The sequence below is a fragment of the Chiloscyllium plagiosum genome, unplaced genomic scaffold (genome assembly GCF_037043375.1).
Source record: "Chiloscyllium plagiosum isolate Xiang-an unplaced genomic scaffold, Cpla_swu_hap1 HiC_scaffold_48, whole genome shotgun sequence".
NCBI lineage: Eukaryota > Metazoa > Chordata > Chondrichthyes > Orectolobiformes > Hemiscylliidae > Chiloscyllium > Chiloscyllium plagiosum.
In genome coordinates, this window is record NW_028270186.1 from 598490 (window position 1) to 625857 (window position 27368).

Sequence of the window (27368 nt, forward strand, 5' to 3'; positions counted from 1 at the left end):
TTTCGGGCAAAAGCTCTTCATCTATTCCTGATGAAGGGTTTTTGCTCGAAACATCGATTTTACTGCTCCTCTGATGCTGCCCGAGCTGCTGTGCTCTTCCAGCACCACTAATCCGGAATCTGGTTTCCAGCATCTGCAGTCATTGTTTTTACCTCATTCAGTGCAAGTCAGCTCTCAAGCGCATAGCCCATCTGACTCTCTGAAAGGAACCATACCTGGCTGGATAGGAGTGTTCAAGCTATCTGGGGTCCTGCTACTCCTGTGCACCAGCAGGATGTGCTGTCGACCATCGTATAAATCATACTGTTATACAGGCACCAATTGTCACTTGTCGAAATTACAGATAAGGCACTGGCACAAGGTGAATCGTCACTTCACCGGATCAGTGTCAAAGAGTCACATAGCACAAAAGCAGACCCTTTGGCCCAACTCGTCCACACTGACAAAGTTTCCCAAACTAAACTCGTCCCATTTGCCTGGGTTTGGCCCATATCCCTCTAAACCTTTCTGATTCATGTACTTGCCCAAATGTCTTTCAAATGTTGTGACTGAGTAGAGGGAGCTTTATTTTGTAAATTACCTTTTGAGGGAGCATTGAATGAGAACAGTAACAAGGAAGCTTTATTTTCAGTTTAAAATGACCAGCACACCCCTCGGCAAATATTTCACGGTGCGTTGATTCTTCCCCATAACCTGCTGCATTTCCTCTTTGGATTTAAAAAATTAGCTAATGGTAACCATCAAATAAACAACAGTCGTGCAGGAGCTCAAACTTTTTCTCACTGCCAGACTGCTCTGCTCAACAAGAAATGAAAACACTGGCAGATCAACAAAAAGGGTGGCACAGTGGTTAGCACTGCTGCCTTACAGTTCCACGGACCCACATTCATTTCCAGCCTCAGGCAGCTGTCTCTGGAGAGTTTGCATATTCCCCCCTTGTCTGTGTGGGTTTCCTCCCACAGTCCAAAGTTGTGCAGATGAGGTGGATTGGCCATGCTAAATTACCCATACTGGAAGGATGCTGTAGACTAGGTTAATTAGCCATTGGAAATGCAAAGTTACAGGGATAAGATAGAGGAGTTGGGTTTGGAGGGGATGCTGCTTGGAGGATCGGTGTGGACTTGATCGGCTGAACGTCCTGCTTCTGCAGTGTGGGGAATCTGTGAAAAAACTCTCAGGATTAGCACATTATAGTTAACACCCCATTTTACCAACTGAGATAAAAACTCTAGGCTCACACTGTCAGAGGGTCAGTTTCGAGGCAGCGCCGCGCTGTCAGGAACATTTAGGATGACTTCTTAACCAACTATCTGTCCTATTGGGTAGGTATAAAGAAATCCAAGAATATGACGTTAAAGAAATAAAGAAGTTTTTATCTGAATGTTGCTCAGGATTTACAAACAGAGAAGGTCATAAGAATGGGATCAGGGATGTGAGGTTTGGGGCTGGGGTTGGAGTTGTGGGCTGATGGGGGGGAATTGATGGTGTTGACTGAACAACCAGCTTTGGATGTTGTAATTATTGGCCTTTGAGAAGGCCTGGCTCAAGACTGGATTGGATTCAGAGTCTGAGGAATCACTCTGAGGTTCCCCTCTATCTCACCCTCATGACATAGTTCAGGAGATGGGGCACAGAGCATCTCCTGGATTGAGTGGAGAAGCTCCCTAATCATTGATAGACCTGTTAGATTGATCAGAAAGACACAAAATAAACTCTATGTGCGACAAAGGAACCTTGGCTGCCAGGAAGTCACCTAACATAGAATCCCTAAAATGTGGAAACAGGCCATCCAGTCCAACAAGTCCACACTGACTCTCTGAAATGCATCCCACCCAGGCCCACCCGCTACAACCCTGCATCCCCCACGGCCAATCCACCTAACCTGCACATCTTTGGACGGCAGGAGCAAATCAGAACACCTAGAGGAAACCCACACAGACACAGGGAGGATTGCAAATTCCATACAGACAGTTGCCTGAGGTTGTAAATGAATCCGGTTCCCTGGCGCTGAAGGAGCAGTACTAAGCACTGAGTCAGCATACAGCCCACGAGTGTCAGTGTTTCTTCTTGTCCTGATTTTTGGCACAAATGAAATATCTAGTCAAACATTGACAAGGAAACCAGAATGCAGCTTTGTTAAAATCTCAGGAGGATGTCACTGGATCCTTTGGACACTTCCACAACAAGGGAACTGGATCACTATTTAATGAGACAGAAATTGCAGGACAACAGCAACATAATAGTGGAAGGGGATAAATTAGACCTTCCTGAAGAAGGGCTTATGCCCGAAACGTCGATTCTCCTGTTCCCTGGATGCTGCCTGACCTGCTGCGCTTTTCCAGCAACACATTTCCAGCGCAGATAAATTAGACCAGTCTTTCAAACAGCAAGAAGTCAAGATGGGTAAATGGCCACTGCTCAATTCTGATTTCAAGTCAACCAATTGACTCAGTTTATTTCAAACCTCCAAGTCCTGAGTGTACAGTACAGTGAATAATTTACAAGCTGTTCCATGGTCAGTAAAGTGAGCCTATCATTTTGGTATTGAGTTGCTGGGAACGCGCTATACATCATGTGACATCATCTCTGTAGCCAGATCCCAGAACATGATCCCCCCCCATCTGTGACAGGGCCTTCGATCCGGCAAAGACCCTTTCAATCCAGGGGCCCTTCCAGCATAGCCAGAGGATCCTGCTGCTATCTGTCAATCTGCACATCTCCATGAGAATGCGACCTCCTGAACGGTCATAACCCAGTACAGCAGCTTTCCTGACTGACCACCCCTCAGGGTGGCGAGGGATAAATGTCCTAGGTGTTCATGACACTTCCCTTCCCACTTCCAGACTGGTGCAAGGTGCAATTATTTCCCTGTCTCAAGGTACCTTTCTCAGGAAGGGGCGCTCTCAAAATACCGAAGACAGAATACACTCTACGATGATGAGCTGGATTTGAATCCCACACTCTCCATTATAGCGACTTGAGCAAAGAGATAATGTTCTATTTGAAAACAGTTTTCTACATGCTCCAAGAGTAATCCTGCTGATCTGACAGGAAAAGAGCACACAAGCAGCAATCTGCTTTGGTTCTGCCTGAACAGCATGGTTAGACCTGGGTATTTGGTTTCATTCTCATTGCGAGGTTGTACAGTTGTATGTCATTAAGCTCAGACATTTTCAGATTACATAAAATGGCTCCTAAATAAAGTGAGGAGGAGAACACAGGGCCAGACATATTTTCATTTTGAGCAGGCTGACCTTATCGAATGGTTCATTGCTACGTAACATCAAGTCCTTTGGTCACCCATTACCTTTCACCCCAGCCTCCGGATGGCCCCACTGTCTGTTTCGAGCACACGGCGATTATACCTCCTGACTGGATACAACACATTCAGGGGGGTGGGGGGAGAAAAACACGGATATCCTGATGATTCCACTTCAGTATCATTGTTTGAAATTCAGACAATTAGGGAAAAGGTGCTGCTGTTGAGCTAGTGGTAACCAGAACCACATTACAGTTGACGGGATATCTCAGGACAGGTTTGAATCAGGAAGAGCCCTTGCTCCACTCCATCACCCAGTTAGGAGAATGAGTCTGCCGAAAAGCTACAGTAATTTTCCTCACTCATTTCACTGCCTTTAATAAAGAAGTTTGACATCAGGCTTTGAGATGAGTGAGGTCAGGGTCTGGGGGAGGGAGTCAGGTCTGGGATCAGACTGTGCTTGGAATTAACCTGAAAGTTTTCACTCCATTAGAAATTATTCCAGATTTTGGAGAACTCTGTCTGCAATTATAACACTGTAATTACATCTGGCTACCAGTGGTAACAAGGGCGCACCTCCCTGAGGCACAAAGTGTGAGCGAGTTTCCTGGGCAGCTTTAGAAAGATAGACACGGGGTTTTCAAAGGAGGTGTGTTCAAAGAAGAACAGGATTCTGTTCAACAACAGCCTCCTCTTCCCCTCCACTGTCACCCAGTTCAGGGGCAAGGGCTCACCTCAGTGCACCATCTGCTCATTCCTGGGACAATGACTCCTCTTGTTCTTTGGACTGTCCATTGACCAGTTCATGCTGGTGTGTGGGTGTGGGAGGGGGTGGGCAGGGAGCAAGAGTGGGAGCAAGAGTGAGAGCGAGAGCGAGAATGCGCCGCAAGAAGATTTTAACAAGCTCCACATATGCAGAGCTGGTAGTATCTCTCTGGAAAAAAACAGACTATGGAGGTGCTGAGTCCAGGGCTGGGACCTCAACCTCCACAAAATGATTGAGAAACAAGAGCGGGCATATGGAAAGAGGCCTCAGTTCACTCCTCCCTCAGTCCACTCACTGACCCACCAAAACAATATTTGGCAGTCTTTGAGTAATTCACAATTTGAGTATTATGAGAATGAGATGTGCTGAGAAAGCTTCTTGCCTTGTATCTGTCAGGACACAGCAAGAATGCCAATTGGAAAGGGAACAACAATTTACACTGCATAAGGAAAGGCTGGAGAGTGGTTGGTGAAGGTGTTTCCACAGGGAATGCAGCGGGAACAATTGTGCCTGAGCTTTTGCAGAACTCAGAATGTCGTGTCCAACATCAGATGTCCAACATCATGCTGGGTCAAAGCTTGCTGAACAATTCAATGTGTGCCAAGAATGACTGTTGTCACCAACTCAAGGTTGCCAGTCGGGCTAGCACTGAGGTTTACTTCCTGATGTTCATAAGCAGGACTCTGAATTTCACCAGCTGGAAGAACATGTGCAGGAATCACATCCTTTTCATGTGAAGAAAAGTTCAGTAGTTACCTGTTCCCCAATCCCTATGACAACACCTTTACCAACCAGCGTCCACTTGCCAACAAACCAACACCAACCTCTCAGAGTGTAACTTCTTGTTCCCATGAAAATTCAACATTCTATCCTGATGAATGCATGATGAAAAGTTTTGGCTGCAGATCTCTTTTTCAGCTATACTTAAGACTTCTGGTCTCCAATCAAACACCATCCCTCTCTACCTGTGTGCAAAAGGTTAGGAGACAAGGCAGACCTTCCCTCAGAAATACCAGTTGAACCAGCATCATGATTGTCAAAGGATCATGAGGATCAAGAGGAAGAGATGTATGGGAATGAAAACTGGACTTGTCCTGGGTTCTCCTGTGGCTCTGATGATCTGACTGTGAGAAGCTGCGATTTCCTTGTTGTGTGACCCAGGTGTCCTCTCTGACTAGACATTGTCTGACTGGTATTGTTAGAGATCCTAGAGCGACAAGATAAGCTTGGTTAAAATGTGACGTATTGTTCTGAATAGGACGCCCAGCTCTGATGAGAGGCCTGTGGTCAAGTCTAGCAGCAAGTTAATTCCCTCTCCCATTATCTTCAATGTGCTTTTTCCATGTGGAGATCATTTTTGTTAACTCATCTTGACCAGGAAGGCATAAGACTGATGGCTAATTGAGACAATGCCACTTAACACTTGAGGGGAAAATGTGGTCTCCTAAACCCTACAGGGCAGCAAGTTCTTGGACTGAGTGAACTGGAATGAATGTGTTGCTAATGAGCCTGAGGAGATTACCTTTTGCAAAGAGGAGGTTTTCAAAAGAGAGGCTGCTTTTGTTGTGGTAATCAAAACCTTGGCCAGCTATTGAGCAGCCCCTTGGTTTGTGATGGTGTCTGTGCTGAGAAAGTTTTCTGCCTCCCTTCCAAGCTGCCATGGCTTTAGGTGTCCATCGTGTCCCAGGGTCGGCCAAGACCTAACCAATTTGGATTGAGCCAGAGTACATGGTGAGCAGCAACATGATGGTAAACCCAGTGAGCAGGCCAGCGTTTTGGATTGCAAACACCAACAGTGAGGTCGACTCCTCCCCATCCTCTCCTTTGCTCACCTCATTCATCTCTGGGAACTGTGGAGATAGACAAGTCACAGAACACAGGGTAAACTCGCTGAACTCCTCTGAAGGAGTGAGGTTTCCCCTCACGCACCACAATCCACCATGCAGAGGCAATGACAAACACACTCATGGAGCCACTGGCCTCTCTCAGTAATCCCGGGTCTAATGATGCTGTAGAGCCACACATTCAGTAACTATCACACGGAAACAGGGCCTTCAGCGTTATCTATGTCTATCAGTGTTTCTCCCCAATCCATTGTATCCCCCTCTTCCTACATCCCGTTTTCCAGCCTTGGTTCAGCCACTGATGTGACCTGTTCTGATATGTTGACCTGGCCCCAGCTTCAATTAGTGACTCTAGGAGCGAATCCTGACTCCGTACACATGCCCTCTTCCTTGCTCACCATCACCATATCCCACACTGTGAGGACTGCCTTGCACTTAGTGTCTGGATGAATGGTCTGGAGGAATGAGTTCAAAGCCAACCTCAGTACACTCTAAAGTTTGAAGCTTGGCTCAAACTTGGAGATGATTAATCCACGGGATGAACTCCCCTCTGCTTCCTTCATGCCCTCCAATCAGGAAATGTGCCTGGTATGGTCTACAGGTGACTCCATCCCCAGCCCAGACATGTCCTTGTCCTCGCCCCAAAACCACCATCACAATGAAGGCGTTGACTCACCATGTCTGCCAGTGCGATGTAGAGAAACATCCCACCAGCCAGAGCAAAGATCCAGTTAGCAGAGAAGTGGCTGCCAGCAAGGATGCCGAAGACCAGGCCAAGGTAGCAACAGCAGGCTGACAGGAAGTTAAAGAAGAGAGCTTGTTGGAGGCTCATGCCAGCATTGAGCAGAATCACAAAGTCACCTGCATTGGGGGTCGGGGGGTGGGGGTGGTGAGCAGGGAGGACAGAGAGAGAGAGAGAGAGAGAGAGAGACAGACAGACATATCAGCAACAATCAGCTTACCCACATCTTTACAGTGCTCAGGGAAAGAGTGGAGGTCATTACTGGGGAGGGCAGGACCGGACCGGATGGGAGGGTGACTTCATTTGGCTCTCAGTCAAACAGCACCTCCACTTCTGACTGATGCCATAGAATTTCCCTTCTGGATATCCATAACCTCTACCAGCCTCTCAACCTTCTCTGCACCACTCCTACATGCCTTCTCAGCAATCTCCCAAAACCCAGTGCTGCACCATCAGGAGATGTGCCTTCAACTGCCTGGACCTGCGAGCTCGAGAATTTCCCATCCCTTAACTTCCTCTCGCCCTCCATTTCTTCCCAAAATTTAAGCCCCTTCAGGAATTCCTGTGACCCAGCGACGAATTGTGTTTGAGATGTCCATCATTGTTCCAACCTTCTTCATCCTGAAGGGTTTATGCCCATCACATCGATTCTCCTGCTCCTCGAATGCTGCCTGACCTGCTGTGCTTTTCCAGCACCACACTCTCGACTCTGATCTCCAGCATCTGCAGTGCTCACTTTCTCCTACTTGATTTCCATCATTGTAACATACAGCAGAGCGTTCAGCATGGTTCAGGTGAGTTTTCACTCTGAGATGGTCAGGCGTGTGTTCATTGCAGCAATTTGCTGCTGGGAGTCTGAATGGAAGGGATGAGCTACACAGGGCCCTGTCCACACCACCTTGACCCACAGCACTCCCACCATGGTTCCTCAGGCAGATATCCCAAACTGGAACCAGAGACTGGCGAAGCCCCCACCTTCCCTTGGCCCAGTAGTGAATCAAGACTCTTCCAGTGCTGCCCAGTCTCCACCCTGAGCTTCGACAGAGGTGGGGGAAAGGAGGGGTACGTACCAAGCTCATGAGGAAATTCTTCACAGAGGATAGCCACCGAGGTACTGATTCCCTGGAAGACAGAGACAGTAAAGGAAGCACCAATGGCAAGGCCATCGATGAAGTTGTGCAGTCCATCACTGAGTGTGATCATCCAGGCCAGAGTAGCAATGTCAGAGTAACGATTCCCCTTGAGCCAGTAACAGGGCCCTCCAGATGTCTGCTGCAGATCCTGGACAGAGAGACAGATAAACCGGAAAACATTTTAAACACCCACACATGATCCAACACCCCAATCCTAATCCAATCCCCACCCTGACCTGAAACCACATGCACCCAGTCCCAGCCAGACCCCAATCTCAGCCAGCTCCCGATCCCATCCTGAACCTCGATCTCAGTCAGCTCCTGATCAAATCCCATCACTTCATCCCAATTCCAGCCACCTGGCTGTGTAATCCCATTCCAATTGTTCCTCCTTCCCATCCCAAATACATCCCACATTAAAACACCAGGCAAAAAGCCGACAGTCACTTGGATTTGGTCCAGGTTTGATATTGGCCCTCCTGCAGATAGCCCAGATCTTCCCTGCTCTCCTTCTGGGGACACTTGCCCTGGCCTTGGGGGTCAGTTCCATAGGAGACCTGTCACCTTGATCCTTGGCCCACTGACCTGCACCGACAAGGCCCTGGTGATTGCTGGCTCTCCCTCTGTGGAATCTGTAGACAAAATCTTGTGCTCGCCATCTTCACTGTGACTGGACAATGTGTGACTCAGATCTCCGTTCTGGAGTTTTTCCATCACTCCATCCTCCTGATCACTCCTGCTGGCATATTGCTGAACTCGGTAGTGAGTGTGATTAAGATGATCTTTCCCCTGTTCAAACAAGTGCAAAATGGCTGTGGTCAGTAATAATGACACACATCGCAGCACCCTCCATCCATGCCTCAGATATCTCCTGCTGGCTGAGATCAGAGTTACAAAGGTGAAAAAGGTCAGTGTTCGTGTCCATGTGCTCTCATTACAGATGTTTGATCACTGGCCATGCTGTACTAGTTATAACCAATGATGTGCAGTTGGAGTGACATTGTAACGTTGCTGTCGGGTCTTGTCGCTCTTACCCAACACCACCCTTCTTCAACTAAATACATCAGTATGTCCTTCTATTCATTTTTCCCTTTTTTTGGTCTACTTTTGTCTTAAAAACAGCAGAATAATGAACTCACTCCCTGTGAATTCCACATTCTCACCCCTCTCCTGACATTGTGATTGGATTCAGCAATGCAAATGGGGAAGAGACGGATGTTTGGTGATGGTGCTGCTTTTCCCAGACAGGAGTCTCTGGAGAGTGGGGGTATAAAGACCATGCCCTCTTTATTTTTAATTGTGGGCTAAAATACAAAAATTAATTGTTTTCAAAACCAAGAATTATGGATCGGATTGCCACACTTTTTCAAAGCAAGTTACTGAAATGCAAGTCATGCCTGTCCTGCTTCTTTGTTCAAGCAGTGCAAGAGGCTGGTTACAGGCAGGCTGGCACCAACTGGGGGGGGGGGGGGGGGGGGGGGGGGGAAGAAGTGTGTCCAAACTGGGAATTGGTTGGCAATAGGTCGCTGATTGATTTGTGACCAGTTGTGGATGCCATCAGCTTGACAACAACATTCTGATTGGCTCCTGGGTCACAGAGCAGCTTGAGGGTTTGAATGATACCAGCAGAAGCCTTCGGACTGTTGCAAGGGGCAGACGGTGTGCCTTCCCCCTCTCTGTCTCCAGTGAAATATCGAAGAAGAAAGCCAATTTCTTTTCCCTCACCAGTGGCTGGAAGCTGCGGTTTTTAACCTGTAACTAAGAGACTTTGTAGGTCGAGTACGAATCGTCTATGCCTCCTAAAAAGAACTGGAGAACCCAGAAAAGAGAATGAAGAACACAACATCTTGACAAGCAAAAGAATCATCTTGGTGAACCCTAATGATCAGGTGCCATTCAATAACTCCCATAGCTCTTCTGCCTTTGGCTGGAAGATTAGGAAAGGTTCAGTGAGGATGCTCCAGTTATCACAGATGCTCAGTCATTCAGTGTTCTATTCTAGCGTGGACTGCAGTCCTTTGAAGGCCTAGCAATACCCCTTTCCTCCCTGCCACTCCTGTGTTCTGCAAGGATGGAGAGGGAGAGAACCTTTACTGTCCTAGACCTCCATATGGGGCGTGGAGACAGAGGAGAGGGGGGCAGAGATCGGCCTCGCTGATGCTGCACACCAATATTCAGAGGCACCTGCTTTCTGTTGTGAAGATTGTCAATACTCATCCTGAGAAAAGGAAAAGATAAAAAAGAGAAGGGAGTGTGCTTCCTTGTCAGAGGATGAATTTCCACTGGTTCAGTCAGCACTTGTTCCCAGGATATAGATAATTTAATCCAGAGGTTTATCAAGCACCCGCCCAGTCAACAGGGTCAAATGCAGCTTTACCTTCTCTTTGGGTTTCAGCACCATCTTCAGGATCTTCTCTGTGAAGAAAAAGAGATAGAATCCCCCGAAGACCACTGCCGATTTCGACACATAATCAGCCTCCTTTGGGTCAAATCCAAACGCCTGAGTGAGGGGAACACATCATCAAGTTAAAGAGCCATTACGATCACAACTAACTGTATGGTTCACTAATGCCCCTTAGGGAAGGAAACTGCAACCTTCACCTGGTCTGGCCTACATGTGAGTCCAGACCCACAACAATGTAGGTCAGACTTAAAATGCCTCTGGGCAATTAGAGATGGGGAACAAATGTTGGTCCAGCCAGTGACGCCCACATGCTGTGAATAAATAAAAAGCAGCACAGTATTTGTCCCTCCCACAGGCAAACGTACACCATCCCCTCACCTCTCCCTGAGGGGGAGAAGCCTCTTGATTTCCAGCAATTCGGAGTGATTTCCCAGTTGATTAAACAGGATCAGTGCCAGGTCCTTTACAGAGCTACATGAACAGTGTAGAGGGCACCGTGAGTCACCGTAGGAGGAGGGGTCAGGAGGAAGTTGGGAGGGGAGGTGGAGGGGACAGGATGGGGAGTCAGGAGGAAGTGGAGGGGGTCGCAAGACGGGTCAGAGGGAGACAGAGTGATGGTCAGTGGGTCAGAGGGAGGGAGTGTGTTGTCAGATGATGGGAGTGGGAGGGAAAAGGAAAAAAATGACAAGTTAAATTTCTTTGACTGAACATGAAAACCTGTGGGAGCTGAACAGGTGTCTGGTGAGTTCTCTGTAGTATGTGACTGGAGTCTCTGAATTTTTACTCCAATGTCTCCTCACTGTGGCTGCTTCAGGGTTTGTTAGCAGCTCCAGATGATGGCCTGCAGACTGTCCTGGGAATCTCAGCAAACGGTGCCAGCCTCTGGGTCTGCAGGTGTGCTGCTGGGGCCCTGGAGGGACAGCCCCAAAGAGGCTCAATGACAGGAAGGACAATGCAGAGAACCCATGTCCCTCATGTCGCTGCCCCATCATGTTCTGGGACACAGTGGGCTTGCTGTACAGGGGCAGGAAATGGGACGAAAGATACCTCCCCCATCTCCTTGCAGCAAGCTTTTCCAAAGTCACTTAGACAGGGCAGAGGTTCACTACCCATCCCACATTAAAAACAAACAAAATGTCTCCAAGTAAATACAAAAGAAATACAACCTGATTGGCTTCAGCCAGATGATGTTACCTCAAACCACATCTGGGAAGCCAAGCCACTGGCAGTCACAGGTGAGGAAGCTTCATGTGAAATCCCGGTGTCACATAACGCAAACGTACAATCAGGAACAAAGGATTTAAATATTGGTATGCCCCAAGCTTGATCAGTGTGCATGGAGAGAGGGCTTTAGGTTCACTAGTCTCTCAAAGCTTCAGTGCCAGATGTTTGATTGGGATTTCTGGGAATCCGAATTGAAAAGGGGTCATAAGGTACAGTGGTAATGTTCCTCCTCTTGGTTCAGGAGTTCAAATCCCAATTCTGGAGAGATGTTTGAGAACATGTCCCAACAGGTTGATTTAAATTTATTTTTTGGCCTTCAGTAACTTTCTCCACTTGTAAAGAAATCAATACCATCTTCTCCAGACTGTCCACGTAAGTAGAGTCCATCACTGCTCTCACTGTACCCTTGTTCAGGCGCCACTATCCTTCCCAAAGTGCATCTTTCAAAACCTACAGTAGGACTGCAGCTGAGCCTAACCAGTGGTTTCTTAAGGGTTTAGTGTTACCTTTTGTACTCCCCGCCGCGATTATTGAAGCAAGGAACCTCACTAGCTGTTTGTTAGAAATGACAGAGAATGTAAAAGACAGAAACAGGCTATTCACACCAACCAGTTCCTGCTGTTGGTCACTCTCTTCTCACACTGATCCTCATTTAAATCGGCCAAACTAACCCTTTATTCCCATCTCCCTCATGTACATCACTAGCTTTTCCTGAAATGCATTTTATAATATTGATCTCAACCTTCCCCAGAGAGACACCCACATTCTGACCTCTCCCAGGGGGGAGGGTAAGAGTTCCACATTCTGACCCTTCTGTGAAACAAAGTTGGCATGTTCAGCTTCGATGGGCCCCTCCCTGTGTTTCGGTGCTGCTCATATGGAGCCACTGCCCTTGCCCTTGCCAGCTGGCACGGAGGCTTGTGTCTTTGGGAGCTGGGTAGCCAATCAGTGGGCACTTGGTTCTTCTTTGGGTTTCCTAGTGGTTCAGGGAAGAGCAAGGAATTCCAAGAGGAGACCCGGGCTGGGCCAGCAGCTAACACAAACACGAGCCGACTCTCCATGCACCACTGACACTCTGTGAATTAAGGTGAATTACAATACCTCTGGAATGAGCTGAAAGAGGGCGTTAGAGTAGAGAGTGCCAATCGCCAGGGCAATGAAGTACAGCAGCAGTCGCTTGTAAAAGGTTTTCCTCATGAATGGCACCACACTGGCCCCCATCAGAGAGCAGAGAGATATGACTGTCACACACAAGAAACCATAGCCCCAGACTGCCCGAGTGACAGTCCCGACCGCCCATAGGAGAGAGGACGTGGTCGAGGTCCAGGTCAGGGTTCCATACCAGGAAGCAGGGGGAAATCATTCAATAGAAAGGCCAGAGGCAAGGAAAAGGTCAAAAAGGAGAGAGAAGGTAAACAAAAAACATTAAACTCATCAACTGATGTCAAATCAGGTCCACAATTGGACCATGTCACCATCCATTCTGATCACTTTCAAGGACACAGAATATAATAGAGTCTCTGGTGATTTCTAGAATAACAGTCATCTCTGGCCCCATTCAAGAATATAAGACACAAAGAAGCTCTATAGCAAACCCAGCATTCACTGGGACTGTAGTTTGTCTACACCATGGAGCCACCTCTGCTGTTACAGACCCCAACTCACAGAAACCTCATTTTTCAAACTCTCATCCTTACCAAACCCCAGCAGACCTGACAGTTGTTCTTTGATTGAGCACTTGGGTTAAACGTTTCACATTTCCATGACTCTTTGTGTGAGGAAATGCTTGTGCACATTACCCCTGAACAGCCTGGCTCAAAGTTGGAGTCACATTGTTGTGATCAGTACTGCATGCATCCTGATCCCCTTCAACACCACAGGAGAGAGTTTCTCTCCATCAAACTGATCAATGACTTTCATCATCTTAGAGCTCTTGTCTAGCAGATAAATTACAGGTTTATCCTCATGCAACTTGTCGTCATAATTTAATCATTTGAGACTCTCTACCTCCAGCCCAATTGGAGTGTTTCCAACTTCCAACTCCACTCTGGATGAAGGAACTGTTATTCCAGAAATCAGACCAGTGCAATTACAGCAGACTGAGACACAACTGGTCACTAGGTTTCAGTTTGCAAAGTTGAGGCAGCTGTGTATGAAAACCAAGGTGTTGGGCAGGACAGAGTGGTGACAACAAGATCAACAGCAATTCCAATCAGAATGAAGGAAAAGTGGCCCCAGAAGGATGGAAAATATCAATTTGAATCTTTAACTAGGTTCCCCTTGGGATCTGAGGCGTAACATGTAGAGGACTGTACTCTTTGCCATAATGTCTCCAATCTCTGAGGAAACAGGGAATAGGAAGGGATTACAATATTCCAACATGGACTGGTTTTGTCAAGGAGGGAGCAGCTGAGTGACCCCAGTTTTTCCAACTCCTGACTGAGATCTGGCGATGCCAAACTGCCAGATCTTCCAGCAGGTGAGGGGTTTCCAGCACTAGTCTGCCACATTTTCCAACCTTTCCCACTCCAGCAATAACCCTTGTTGGGGGTTTCAGCAGCCAGTGGTGTCCAGTTCACACTTGGGAAAGAGGTTCCAGAGTTAACTGAAACTCAGTGAAACAGCCAGCGCAGATACTACTGTGAGCAGCTTCAACGTTCTGAGGGACTGGATGTTGCGGATTCAGTCAAATGCCAAGAACTCACCAAATTGAACAGAGATCTCCTCCCTTTGAGCTCCAGAGGAGTGACTGAATCCAACTGTATACTGAAATAAACGGTGTATTCCTAAAATTTAACCTCACTCACCCGGCTCACAACGTTCAGTGAAGTTTGACCGACTCCAGGATCAGCTCATGGTGTCTAATGTGGGGTGCATCTGACCTCAAGGAGCAAGTGCTATGGGGTATGTCATTTTGAGTGTCAAACACACCCGTTGAGGTCAAAGGGCAGAGTCTGGCACAGCAACAATTTGTTTTGAATCCAGGGAGTTCGAGAGAGATTTGACCAGTGCTGTGCATGTGACACAGTCAGTTTCAACATCAAGACAAGTGTATGGGAAACTGGGCCACTCAGAGTGTTGAAGCAAACAGTGACAGAAAGACTAAGTTCAACAGGGATGATTATCCCCCAGTAAACAACAGCATGTGCCCCATATCAGAATGGAGAGGGAAGCTTGTTGAGGAAGTACTGCACCTCTGGAATGAGCTGGAAAATGGCAGTGGAGAACAACGTGCCAATCGCCAGGGCAACAAAGAAGATCAGGAACCTGTGGAAAAACTGCTTTCGCTGGCACAGGGTGATGGTGACTCCAAACAGTGAGCTGAGGTTTATCACAGATACACTGAGAAAACCAAAGCCCCACACTGTGCAGAGAAAACAGATCAGTGGAAACATTATTTTAAACAATATTTCAAACCCAGTTCAGCTGCCATTTCACTCAGGAACACACCCATTGCTAATCCACCCTATCAAAGCACATAAATACAAACAAGGAACTGAAGTAGGCCATTCAGCCCTTCTCGACTGCTCCATCACTCAATAAGATCACGGCTGATTTTGTTTTAACATCAACTCCATGTTCCTGCATATTGCTCATCATCAAGAAAATATATACCTCTGAATTTTTAAAAAATGTGAAGATTTTGCATCCACTGCTTTTAAGAGTCATAGGGATGTACAATTTGAAGAGAGACTCTTTGGTCCAACACATCCATGCCGACCAGATGTCCTAAGCTATTCCAATCCCCATTTGCCAGCACTTGACCTATATCCCTCTAAACCCTTCCTATTCATATACCCATCCAGATGTGTGTTAAATGTTGTAATTGTACCAGTCTCCACCACTTGCTTTGGCAGCTCATTCCATACACACACCACACTCTGCGTGAAAAAGCTGCCCCTTAGGTCTAGTTTAAATTTCTCTCCTCTTACCCTTAACCTAATCCCGCTCATCTAACTCCCCCACCCTGGGGGGAGGACCTTGTCTATTTACCCTATCCAAGCCCCTCATGATTTTATAAAATTTTCTAAGGTCACACCTTACTCTCTGACGCTCCAGGGAAAACAGCCCAGCCTATTCAGCTTCTCCCTATAGCTCAAATCCTCCAATCCTAGCAACATCCTTTTAAATCTTTTCTGAATCCTTTCAAGTTTCACAACATCCTTCCAATAGGAGGGAGACCAGAATTGCATGCAATTGAACCAATGTCCAGTACAGCTACAACATGACCTCCTAACTCCCATACTCAATGCTCTGACCAATAAGGAAAGTAAACCAAACATCATCTTCACTATCCTATCGACCTGCGAATCCATTTGCAAGGAGCTATGAACTTGCGTTCCAAGGTCTCTTTGTTCAGCAACACTCTCCAGGACCTTACCGTTAAGTGTTTAAGTCCTGCCCTGGTTTGCCTTTCTAAAATGCAGCACCTCACATTTATGTAAATTAAACTCCATCTGCCACTCCTCAGCCAATGGCCCACGTGATCAAGACCCCCTTGTACTCTGAGGTAACTTTCTTCTTTTGATAAAGGGAATTACAAAGGTGCACAATTCTCAGAGAAAAATGTTTCTGCATCTCTGTTTTAAATGGGCACCTCCTTGTTTTTAAACAACAAGCCCTCATTCTAATTGTCTCAGGAAGTGCTTTCGACATCCAATCGATCAAGTCTCCTCAGGATCTTTTGTGCTTCAATTCAATCAACTCTGACTCTTCAATTCCAGTGGATACAGGCCGAGCCTGTCTAACCTTTCCTCAAAAGGTAAACCCGCTTTACCCTCATCCCTTCGCTAAGGTGCAAACTTTGAAATATTACATTTAGTTCTTTTATATGAATCATTAATATTTATTGTGAATAGATTAGATTAGATTAGATTACATTACAGTGTTAGAAGCAATATTATTCTTAGAACAAATGGTAAGACTTGTCCTCAACTAAGTGATTGTACAGAATTGAACTATATTCCTCTAATCCCAAGCACATTCACAAGACAGACTAACTGCAGGGACAAGGTCAGTTACATAAAAAGGCCAAGGGTCTGAATTCAAAAGTGAGAAAGTTGGGAAGACTTCACACAGTCGAGTCAATTTTGTGTCATCAAGATCACAATGCTGACATTCTGAGAATTAGATTAGATTAGATTAGATTAGATTAGATTAGATTAGAGTGTGGAAACAGGCCCTTCGGCCCAACAAGTCCACACCGACCCGCCGAAGCGAACCCACCCATACCCCTACATTTACCCCTTACCTAACACTACGGGCAATTTAGTATGGCCAATTCACCTGACCTGCACATCTTTGGACTGTGGGAGGAAACCGGAGCACCCGGAGGAAACCCACGCAGACACGGGGAGAACGTGCAAACTCCACACAGTCAGTCGCCTGAGGCGGGAATTGAACCCGGGTCTCTGGCGCTGCGAGGCAACAGTGCTAACCACTGTGCCACCATATAGCTGGAGTCCATGCACTAGACTCTGTGGAACCCCACTAGTCACTGATGCCACCCAAAGAAAACCTGTTCATTCCTATTCTTGGTTTCCAGTCTGTGAACCAATTCACTATCCACATTATTACACTGCCCCTAATTGCTTGTAAATTTTATATGCCAAACTCTTAAGTGAGCCTTTCCTGAAAGCCTTCTGAAAGACGAAGTAAACTACATTTTGAGCTATAGGGGGAGGCTGAATAGGCTGGGGCTGTTTTCTCTGGAGCTTTGGAGGCTGACAGGTGACCTTATAGAAGTTTATAAGGTCATGAGGGACGTGGATAGGGTAAATAGAGAAAGTGTTTTCCCTGCGGTGGGGGAGTCCAGAACTTGAGGGCATAGGTTTAGGGTGACAGGGGAAAAATTTACAAGAGGCCTAAGGTGCAACTTTTTCACGCAAAGGGTGGTGCATGTATGGAATGAACTGCCAGAGGAAGTGGTGGAGGCTGGTACAATTACGACATTTGAAAGGCATCTCTATGGGAAGGGTTAAAAGGGATATGGGCTCAACACTGGCAAATGGGGCTTGATTAGTTTCGGATATCTGGTTGGCATGGACAAACTGGCCTGATGGGTCCGTTTCCGTGCTGTACATCTCTATGAATGTACGACTCAAACACGCATTTCCAGGTGTTATTCTAAAAAACCTTCTCCGACCTTCTTCCAACGCTTGAACATCCTTGCATAAGGCCACTGACCATTACTGTACATACAATTGCACATGCAACCTTATCAATGCCCTGTAGAACTTAAGCACTATCTCCCTGCTCTTGCATTCAATTCCCCTCACAATAAAACAATGTCACATGAACTTTCCTGATTACTTGCAGTATCAGCAGAATAACCCTCTGTGATTTACAGACACTCAGATCCATCTTCATCTCAGAGCTGTGTAACCTCTCGTCATTAACATTTTTTCTGCCAAAATGGACAATTTCACACTTTCTCAGATTGCCAAATCTTTGCTCACTTACTTAACTCATCCATATCCCTTTGGTGACTTCTTAAGTCTTCTTTGCAACTCACATTCCTGATTATGCTTATGTCATCAGAAAATTTAGTAGATTTAGATCCACATTTCTCTCTCTTAAACGGTATGTAAATTTCAATCAAATTATGATCCTTGGCAAGCAGGACATTTTCACTCTGAGCTGAGTAATTAATCCAATCTCTGATCAAAACCAGGTGTAGTAAAACCTGCTTATAAAGGATTGATGCTGGAGATCAAATGAGAAACAAACAGTCTGGTGCTGCCACACTTGCTGATTATCTCCAGCAATTTCTATTTTTGTTCTCATAAAACCAGTTGGTGCCTTAACATCCTTGGTGTGAGAAACGGTCCTGAACACATTCCCTGAATTACTCATCAAAACTACTTTTCCCATCTGACTTTATTATGCAATGTAGGTTAAAATTCCCCATGATAACTGCTGGAGCCTTTTGATAATCTGCCTGAGTCGTCTTCTTTGAAACTTTATTCTATCCTGTGTTACTATTAGAAAGCCTGTACACAGCTGTCACAAGTGACTTCTTGCTTTATAAGTCCTCATCTTGACACAGACTGCTTCGATACCCTAGTTTCCTAAATCCAAGTCATTGCTGTCTGTTGTGCTAACATCACCTTTAATTAAAACGGTCACTCCACCTACTCTCTGTCCTGCCTAAGAATCACAAACCATCACACACAAATCTACACCTGATCTTGTGAAATGTGGACACAGGAGAAAAGACACTGTCAGCTTCTTGTCACTGGAAACGTGGGGAATCTGACAGTGCAGCCGTCCCTCAGTGCTGATACTCCTCAGGACAAACCCTCCTACAGTGCAGCATTCCCCCAGTATTGACCCACTGACGGTGCAGCACTCCCTCGATATTGACCCACTGATGGTACAGCACTCTCTCAGCACTGACCCTCCGACAGTGAGGCACTCCCTGGGTTTTAGAAGACTGAAAGTCACTTACCTTCAGAAGGTGTGGGCTTTAAGAGCACAGCAGCCTCATCCTCCTCATTCTCCTGCTTTTCTGCAGCACAAGCTCCACTTTCCAGCTGCTGAAGGATTGTCGGACAGATGTGTTTGAAGGTGGCACTGTCTATCCTGCTGTTGTTGTTGAGATTGTGAATTGCAAAAAGCTGTGATGACGAGAAGCACTGGATGGGGATAGAAAATGTCACCTAGTCATTGTTGTTCCTCTGAACGCGTTGTCAATGTTTTGGCAACATGTGATTATACTCTTAGAATACAGAACATAGAAAAGTACAGCACAGTACAGGCCCTTCATCCCATGATTTTGTGCTCAGCATTTATCTTACTCTAAGATCAAGCAAACATTGATTTTACTGCCAATTTACTGCCATCCACGTGCTTGTCCAGCAGTCGCTTGAATGTCCCTAATGTATCTTATTCTACTCCCACCGCTGGCAGTGCATTCTACACACCCACAACTCTCTACCTCTGACATCTCCCCTATACCTTCCTCCAATCACCTTAAAATTTTGACCTCTTCTGACAGCCATTTCTGCCCTGGGGAAAAGTCTCTGGCAATCTCCTCTATCTCTGCCTCTCATTACCTTGTACACCTCTATCAAGTCGCCTCTCTTCCTTCCTCTCTCCAGTATGAAAAGCCCGAGCTCATTCAACCTCTTCATAAGACAGGCCTTCCAATCCATGCAGCATCCTGGTAAACCTACTCTTCAACCTCTCTAAAGCATCTACATTCTTTTCATAATGAGACGACCAGAACTGGACACAATATTCTAAGTGCGGTCTAACCAGGGTTTTACAAAGCTGCAGCAAAACCTTGCAGCTCTTAAATTCAATCCCTCTGTTAATGAAAGCCAAAACACCATATGCCTTCTTAACAATACTATCAACTTGGGTGGCAACTTTGTGGGATCTATGTACATGGACCCCAAGATCCTGCTGTTCCTCCACACTGCCAAGAATCCTGCCTTTAACCCTGTATTCAGCATTCAAATTTGACCTTCCAAAATAAATCACTTTGCAGTTATCCAGGTTGAACTCCATCTGTCACTTCTCAGCTCAGATCTGCATCCTGTCGATGTCTTGTTGTAGCCTGTAACAGCCCTCGACACTACCTACAACACCACCGACTTTGTGTCATCGGCAAACTTACTAAGCCACCCTTCCACTCCTTCATCCAAGTCATTTATAAAAACTACAAAGAGCAGAGGACCAAGAACAGATCCATGAGGGACATCACTGGTCACTGACCTCCAGGCAGAATACTTTCCATCCACTATCACTCACTGTCTTCTTTCATCCAGCCAATACTGTATCCAGACAGCCACATTTCCCTGTATCCCATACCTCCTAACTTTCTGAATGAGCCTACCATGGAGAACCTTATAAAATGCCTTACTGAAATCCATTTACACCATATCCACTGCTCAATCTTCATTAACTTGTCACGTCACATCCTCAAAGAACTCAATAAGGCTTGTGAGGGATTACCTGCCCCTCACAAAGCCATGCTGACTATCGTTAATCAAACTATGTTTTTCCAAATTGCCATAAATCCTATCTCTCAGAATCCTTTCCAGGGCCTTGCTCACCACAGACGTAATTCCCAGGGATTTCCCTATTCCCTTTCTTGAAGAACAACATTCATCTTCCTCCAATCAGCCGGTACTACTCCCATGGAGAGTGAGGATGCAAAGATCATCACCAGATGTGCAGCAGTCTCATTCCTCGTTTCCCGTAGTAACCTTGGATATATCCAGCCTGACCCTGATTACTGATCAGTCTTGATGCTTCCCAGAATTTCCAGCACATCCCCTTTCTTAATATCTATCTGTTCAAGCCTATTAACCTGGTCCATGGTGTTCTCGCGATCAACAAGGTCCCTCTCTCTAGTGAATACTGAAGCAAAAAACTCATTTAGGGCTTTCCCTACCTCTTGTCAGTAAATCAATAACTACCCTAGTCAGTCTTTTTATTAATTCATTCACAGGTCTGGGCAAGGTCAGCATCAATTGGATATCCTAATTGCTGTTGAATTGAGTAGGGCCAACAGTAACATGATAGGCCAAATGGCCTGCTGGTGAACCATAACAGTTCTATGATTTGTTTTGATTTCAAACTCTATGACTCAAATGGCAGTTAGGAGTCAATCACATTGCAGTGGGTCTGGAGTGACATGGTGACTAGACCAAATAAGAATGGCAGATTTCCTTCCCCAAAGGACATGAGTGAATGAGCTGGGTTATTTTTAAAACAGTGATACTTTCATGGTCACTATCCACGAGCTTCACCTAAACTTGTCGCTCAAGCTCAGTCTTGTTGCAGATGGCAGGTTACAGACATATACAGCACGGACACAGACCCTTGGTCCAACTCGTCCATTTCGACCAGGTATCCTAAACTGAACTTGGTCCATTTGCCAGCATTTTGCTCATGCCCCTCGAAACTCTTCCTATTCATATACCCATCCAGATACTTTTTCAATGTTGTCATTGGACCGGCCTCCACCACTTCCTCTGGCAGCTCAGTCCACACATGCATCATCCTCTGCATGAAAAAATTATGAATCAGGTTCCTTTTCAATCTTTCCCCTTTTACCTTAAACCGATGCCCTCTTGTTTTGGACTCTCCTATCCTTGGCGATTAAGCACCTCATGATTTCATCAATTTCTATAAGGTCACCCCTCAGCCTGCGACACTCCAGGGAAAAATATTCCAGTCTCTCCTTATTACTCAAATCTTCCAGTCTTAGTAAGATCCTTGTAAATCTGTTTTGAACCCTTTCCAGTTTAATAACATCCTTCCTATACATTTAGAGACAGAGACCCATTCTCTGCAAACAAAAGGAATATGATGACTGTGAAAGCCATCTGCGATTATAGCAACAACCCACCTGGTGTAATAATGTCTTTCACCATTGATTATTTCATTTCTTACCTAGTCTGGCCTACATGTGACTCCAGACACATAGCAATGGGGTTGACACTTAAAAGCCCCTCTGAAATGAACAAGTGAGACACACACACACACACACAGATCAAGGGGGCAATTAATGGTAAGCAAATGTTTGCTCACAGCTGAGGAAAGTATGAAGACAGCATGAGTGAGGAGGCAGGGAGAGATAGGTAGGGATGCGATTGCAGGGAGGGTATTTAACTGTGATGAAAGCATGGGCATTAGTCTGAGGTTTCTCAGACTGAAGAGCAGATGGATGGGGAGTGAATTTCCGAGAGCAGGGACACCACAATTAGAATCCAGCTTTGGGAATACGGAAGAAGAGCTAGAATGCAGAATCAGACTCTGTTTCAGTGATTGGCAGGATCTGGGAACAATCCAAAACAGGGTATCTCAGGGAACCACAAGGACTGGGAGAGCGCTGACAGGGTACATGAACTGAGCATGAAGATCTAGATTAGGGGATAGTTAAAGAGGCAGAGAGAGTGGCAGAGGTGTCAGTGGGAAGTGGTACGAAATCAAGTCTTGGAGGATCAAAGGCTCAGGGTTTGAGTCTCCGTGGGAATGAGAGCCAGGAAAATGGTGGGCACAAAATGGCCCAACAAAACCATAAAGTTGCAGCAATCAGATTTTCACTTCAACAACGTGTGCCATTTGTATGGCGACTATAGTGACTGTAATAAAGTCAACTAGCTGAAACTCTTAGAATCTGAATTCCCTGATTGGGTCTGTTAATCTGGTCTAATCAGAGAGTCATGGCTAACAGATTTAACCAGGAGTGTAAGAGGTTCTGGTCACTCAGAGCTGGCTCTGAATGAGGCAGTCCTAACATCAAGGACTCTCCATGGGTAAATGAAAGAGTGACTTGGTGATGGATACTGGCCTCTGTGGAATTATTTCAATGAGGTTCACATCCTAAAAACAACTCAAGGCACTTGACAGGAAGGATCAAACAGACAATTAACTGATCAGGACTGATGGTTAAACAGGTCAGTCTTTAAGAAGCATTTCAAAGAAAGGAATAGCAAAAGGGAAGGTGTGCAAAGGACTGATGGGGTTTGGGAAATTGACAGCTGAAGGCACATTCACCGACAGTGGGACCATTAAAATCAGAACTGTTCAAGAGGGCAGTTTTATGGACCAGACCAAACTTCCTCAAAACATGTCAGCGAGATAGCCGAGACCTTACCTTTTCCTTATAAGCAAGTGCTAGACGTTGCATTCTGGATGCAATGGAGTTGTCAAATTATTAGGCTTGAAGAAAACACACTTTATTCATACACTATTGTTACAATGAGGCTCGTACGATTGCAACAGTTTAAAGGCAACTGGATGGGTATATGAATAGGAAGGGTTTGGAGGGATATGGGTCGGGTGCTGGCAGGTGGGACGAGATTGGGTTGGGATATTTGGTCAGCATGGACGAGTTGGACCGAAGGGTCTGTTTCTGTGCTGTACATCGCTATGACTCTAATACAGGCAAAATGAAAATAAAAGAATTGACTTAACCATAACTCTAAAACTTAAAATAATAAGCTATTCATTAACTGTTCCAACATAGTAACATCCCATAAACACCACCTTTTGCAAAGGCAAATTCAGTAAAATAGATTGTCTCACAAACAATTCAAGTAGAAGGAAGAGAACACCAAGAAAGAGAGAGGAATAACAGCTTCCACATCCAGCTTCAAGACTCTAGCAACTGTAGAGAGCCAAAAACTAGAAGTCCCCCGATTCTGTGGGAACTTGAGCTCACTCATGCAGACTGCTTCTATTGTTCGAACTTTCGGAAAAATCCCAAGGCCTCCCAAGCTGTTGACTTGATTGGCTTTGAGCAGGTGGCTTTGCAATCTTTTCAATCCAAAGTATCATCAGAGAAGCATCAAGAAAAAGTGAGGTGACAGAGATAGGAAGGGACTGAGGAAAGTCAGGAAGAGACTGGAGAATTTTCACATCAGGAGTTTGGTTCATGGGGAATAAATTGTGTGAATGAGGAGATGTCAGGATGAGGAGCTCAAGGTGATGGACAGCGAAAATACAGCAGATAAGTCCCCACCTTGGAAAGATTGGCAGTGCTGTGTCCGGTTGGTACATTGGCACTCCCTACACCAACGTCCAGCCGGTTGAGAAGAGCCTTCAGCTGGTGTAACACAAGGACCTCGTTGTCTCCATAGCGTTGCAGTAGGTCGTGGAGAAAGGCTGTGGGTAGAATGGTCACATTCCCCTCTGCGGCGGTGACTGACAGAGGGACACCCAGCAGCAACAGCAGCCACATGTTGTGATGCTCACACCAGAGATGTTGACTGAGAAAAGAGAGAAGGCCAAAGGTCAGAATACCATGGTCAGACATGACTGATCACTTAACACACGCCAAGGCCAGCTGACGAACTGCCCCTTCATTCCATACAGCTAAATTCACAAAACAACACACTACAGCAAATAACCTCTCGATACTGTGATAAGTTGACATGCATAATTTAGGCCACAGGATATTAGCTTTCAGATAGGAAATGCAAAATACACACAAAACAAACAGGAAAGATTTTTCCGAGTGCCCCCCCATAATCCCAGGATGTCCCAAAGCACTTTACAGCCAAAGAAGCATTTCCAATTGATTCACAACTGTGACAAAAGGCAGGAAGGTTGGAGATCAGTTCCGAGGGAGTACCACACCGTCGAAGGGTCAGTGTTGACGGAGCACCGCACTGTCAGAGGGTCAATGCGGAGGGGATACTAATCATAAATACAGGTGTCTCCTGTCATTGACTAAATCACAACAGCTTCTTCCTCAATGCCATTATTTCTAACATTGGGGTCAATTCCTCTCCACACAGTCTCACTGCTGGGTTGTCAAGAGAAACAAGGGTTCCCAGATAAAGGAGAACATGTCCTTGAGGAATTCATCAAACCAGGGCTGAAAGTATAGATAATTACAAGAAAGTGACAGACAGCGTTCAGAGGGCACCTTTTATAATCTGCGACGACCCACAGTCAATCAGTATATTCTTCTGACAAGTCGTCCCTGCAGAGTGGGTGGACAGAGTAGAGATCGTTTCGATGTTGAGCCTCCTGGCACTGAGGTCTCTCAGTGTCTGTTCCGAGATACAGGGAAACTGAAATACATCATTCAAAGCATCTGCTTCACACTGGAAATCTGCTTTGTTTATGCACAATATTTCACAATGCCTGCTGCTAGTCCTGTGATCGTACCCTGTAATGATGAGAGTTGGCTTGTAGTTGCCAGCTGTGTGTTCCACTCAAACACAACAAACTGTGTTCCAAGGCGTCATGTATCCCTGACCCTCTGCTACCAGGGGTCACCCACCTGATAAAAGGAACATTTTGCCACGGATATTTGTAACCATTTCAGATCAATGTGCTGCAACAGCCCTTCTGGGAACATTACACTCCAGTCTCAGAGTACTGCCCATGTGACCCATCGTCACCCTCATGTATATATCAACATTAGAGGGAGCTTTATTCTGTATTTCACCCTTTGCTGCCTGTGTCCTGGGAGTGTTTGATGGGGACAGTGTAGAGGCAGTTTTACCCTGTGTCTAATCCTGTGCTACCCCTGTCCTGGAGGCGTTTGATGGGGACCGTGTAGAGAGAACTCTACGCTCTAACTAACCCTATGCTGTCTGACGCCAGAGAGTGCATGAAGGGGACCGTGTAGAGGGAGCTTTACCCTGTAACTAACTCCTTGCTGCCAGTGTGCTGGGAGGGTTTGATGGGGCTACAGTGTACAGGGAGCTTAATCCTGTAACTAACCCCGTGCTATCCCTGTCCTGGGAATGTTTGATGGAGACAGTGGAGAGGGAGCTTTACATTCTAACTGGAAAGCACCTCACGCAGGCCAGGCACTCTGGAATACTGAAACTTGGGAAAGATTTTAAAAGTTGGCAGTGGAATTGATCTCAGGAGGAACAGGATGTTTTAGTGGGTTTTGGCCCAGTCATGGGTTTCAGTGTGGCAACAAGTCCTGAATCAACAACGTCAAATGGACTTCAATTTTTATTTGATTAACCTTCAATTTATTTTACTTAAACTTTTAGTTGCAATTTCTAAACGGTTAAACATTCCCAATAGTACACATTACAATGACACTCATAACTGAAACGAGTCTGCTTGCCTTACACTGCATAGTCCACATTAACCTGTCACGACACTCCATTCTAAATCTGACTACTTTGAAAAAAAAAGGTGCATAGCCATATGCTTATTTCACCTTGACTCAAACATGCAACACAAGAGGCAGCAACTCACACTAGAGTACTCTACCATTGGGGACAGGTCTAGAACTATATTTTAATTTATTCACAGGATCTGGTCATAACTGGCCATTTATCACCCATCCCTGATTCCCCAGAAGGCCATTTAAATGTCATCAATACTGCTGTGGGCCTGGGGTCTTGTGTAGGACAGGTAAGGACAGCAGCTTGCTTCCTTCAAGGACAATAAAACAGAGGGTTAATACTGGTGAGGACAGGTCTAACATTGGGGTACAGTACTAGTGGGGGTAGGTCTGTCACTGCATAACAAGGAATATTGCGTTGGTGGGGACAAGTCTGTCACCGGACAACACTGAGGTACAGTACTGGTGTGCCTTGCATAATCCTGGGGTATAAATCTGGTAGAAACAGTGTACGGAACTGGTGTGGTAACAGCCTGTGTACATTGGGACATCCTGGTATTTATCAGCTGATGCTGGGAAGCTGGGAACTATCGAGGCTGTGACAAATATTTTCCTCTGCCTGGTTATTACTGAGCACGATGAGGTGTAATGGTAAAACTGCCAGAATAACAAGGCATAGGGAGAACTTTGTTCCAGGAGTCTCATTCAACTCTTCAGCATATTGCAAAGCGCTGTATGGCTGACCAGTTATCGTGAGACAAGACTAATAGTTGTTTTCTCAAGATGGGCGTGGTCAAATGGAACTTAGCCAGATCCCACACGTACACAGCAACGAGGAGAAGCAGACCTGATTGCAACTATGTAGGTTATGAGATAATTATAGCCTCGCCTGGAGTTTTGACACATCATCAAGGCTGAGTCTCCCAGTGTGAGACTGCGTGAGTGCTGCATAGTCAGAGCTCCGTATTTCAGGACAGCTATTCAACTGACGACACAGAAACATAGAAATTAGGAACAGGAGAACACCATTTAGCCCATTGAGCCTGGTCCACCCTGATGATCCTGGCTGATCCAGCTACTTTCTCAGTAAATGAATCCATGACCATCGTTCCTGCTTCTCCTGTGGCCCTGGTCAACAGTGAGCCTTCATATAACATCACTGAAATAGTTCTCTGGTCATTAGCACCTTTGTGAGATCTCGCCGAATGCTCACTGCCAGCCACAATAGCAACAGTTCAACCCTCTGAGGTTCTGAGATGATCAGTGATCTCTCCAGAGGCCACCAAATACTCCAGTGCAGTCAACCAGTGTGGTGCTGCCTCAGAATACAGCTTGCTCAGGAACTGATGGTCATGATAAACTTCCAGTTTATATTTCCTGAAGTGTTACCATAACAACACTCCCTCAGGGCTCGAGAAACACCAAGACATACAATC

The 27368-nt window shown here is 45.9% G+C and overlaps 1 protein-coding gene across 9 annotated transcripts in view; it reads right to left on the reverse strand.

The window, feature by feature from the left end:
* Positions 1 to 603: 603 nt before the first annotated feature.
* The window catches only part of slc39a14 (solute carrier family 39 member 14), a 31954-nt gene continuing 5189 nt past the window's right edge, over positions 604 to 27368 (reverse strand). For 3 of the 9 annotated variants that reach the window (XM_043681161.2, XM_043681165.2, XM_043681164.2), the window contains exons 2-10: positions 24763 to 24910; positions 23854 to 24100; positions 18823 to 19009; positions 12474 to 12643; positions 10122 to 10244; positions 8330 to 8533; positions 7682 to 7892; positions 6546 to 6730; positions 604 to 5875 (exon numbers count right to left, since the gene is read on the reverse strand). In XM_043681161.2, coding sequence (XP_043537096.1) covers positions 5726 to 5875; positions 6546 to 6730; positions 7682 to 7892; positions 8330 to 8533; positions 10122 to 10244; positions 12474 to 12643; positions 18823 to 19009; positions 23854 to 24072 — 1449 coding nt within the window. In that variant the 5' untranslated portion in view covers positions 24073 to 24100; positions 24763 to 24910 and the 3' untranslated portion in view covers positions 604 to 5725. Of the gene's footprint in view, positions 5876 to 6545; positions 6731 to 7681; positions 7893 to 8329; positions 8534 to 10121; positions 10245 to 12473; positions 12644 to 13490; positions 13523 to 14534; positions 14737 to 18822; positions 19010 to 23853; positions 24101 to 24762; positions 24911 to 27368 lie in introns of all 9 variants that reach the window. The other 6 variants (XM_043681166.2, XM_043681168.2, XM_087984368.1 and 3 more) reach the window with 4 other exon arrangements.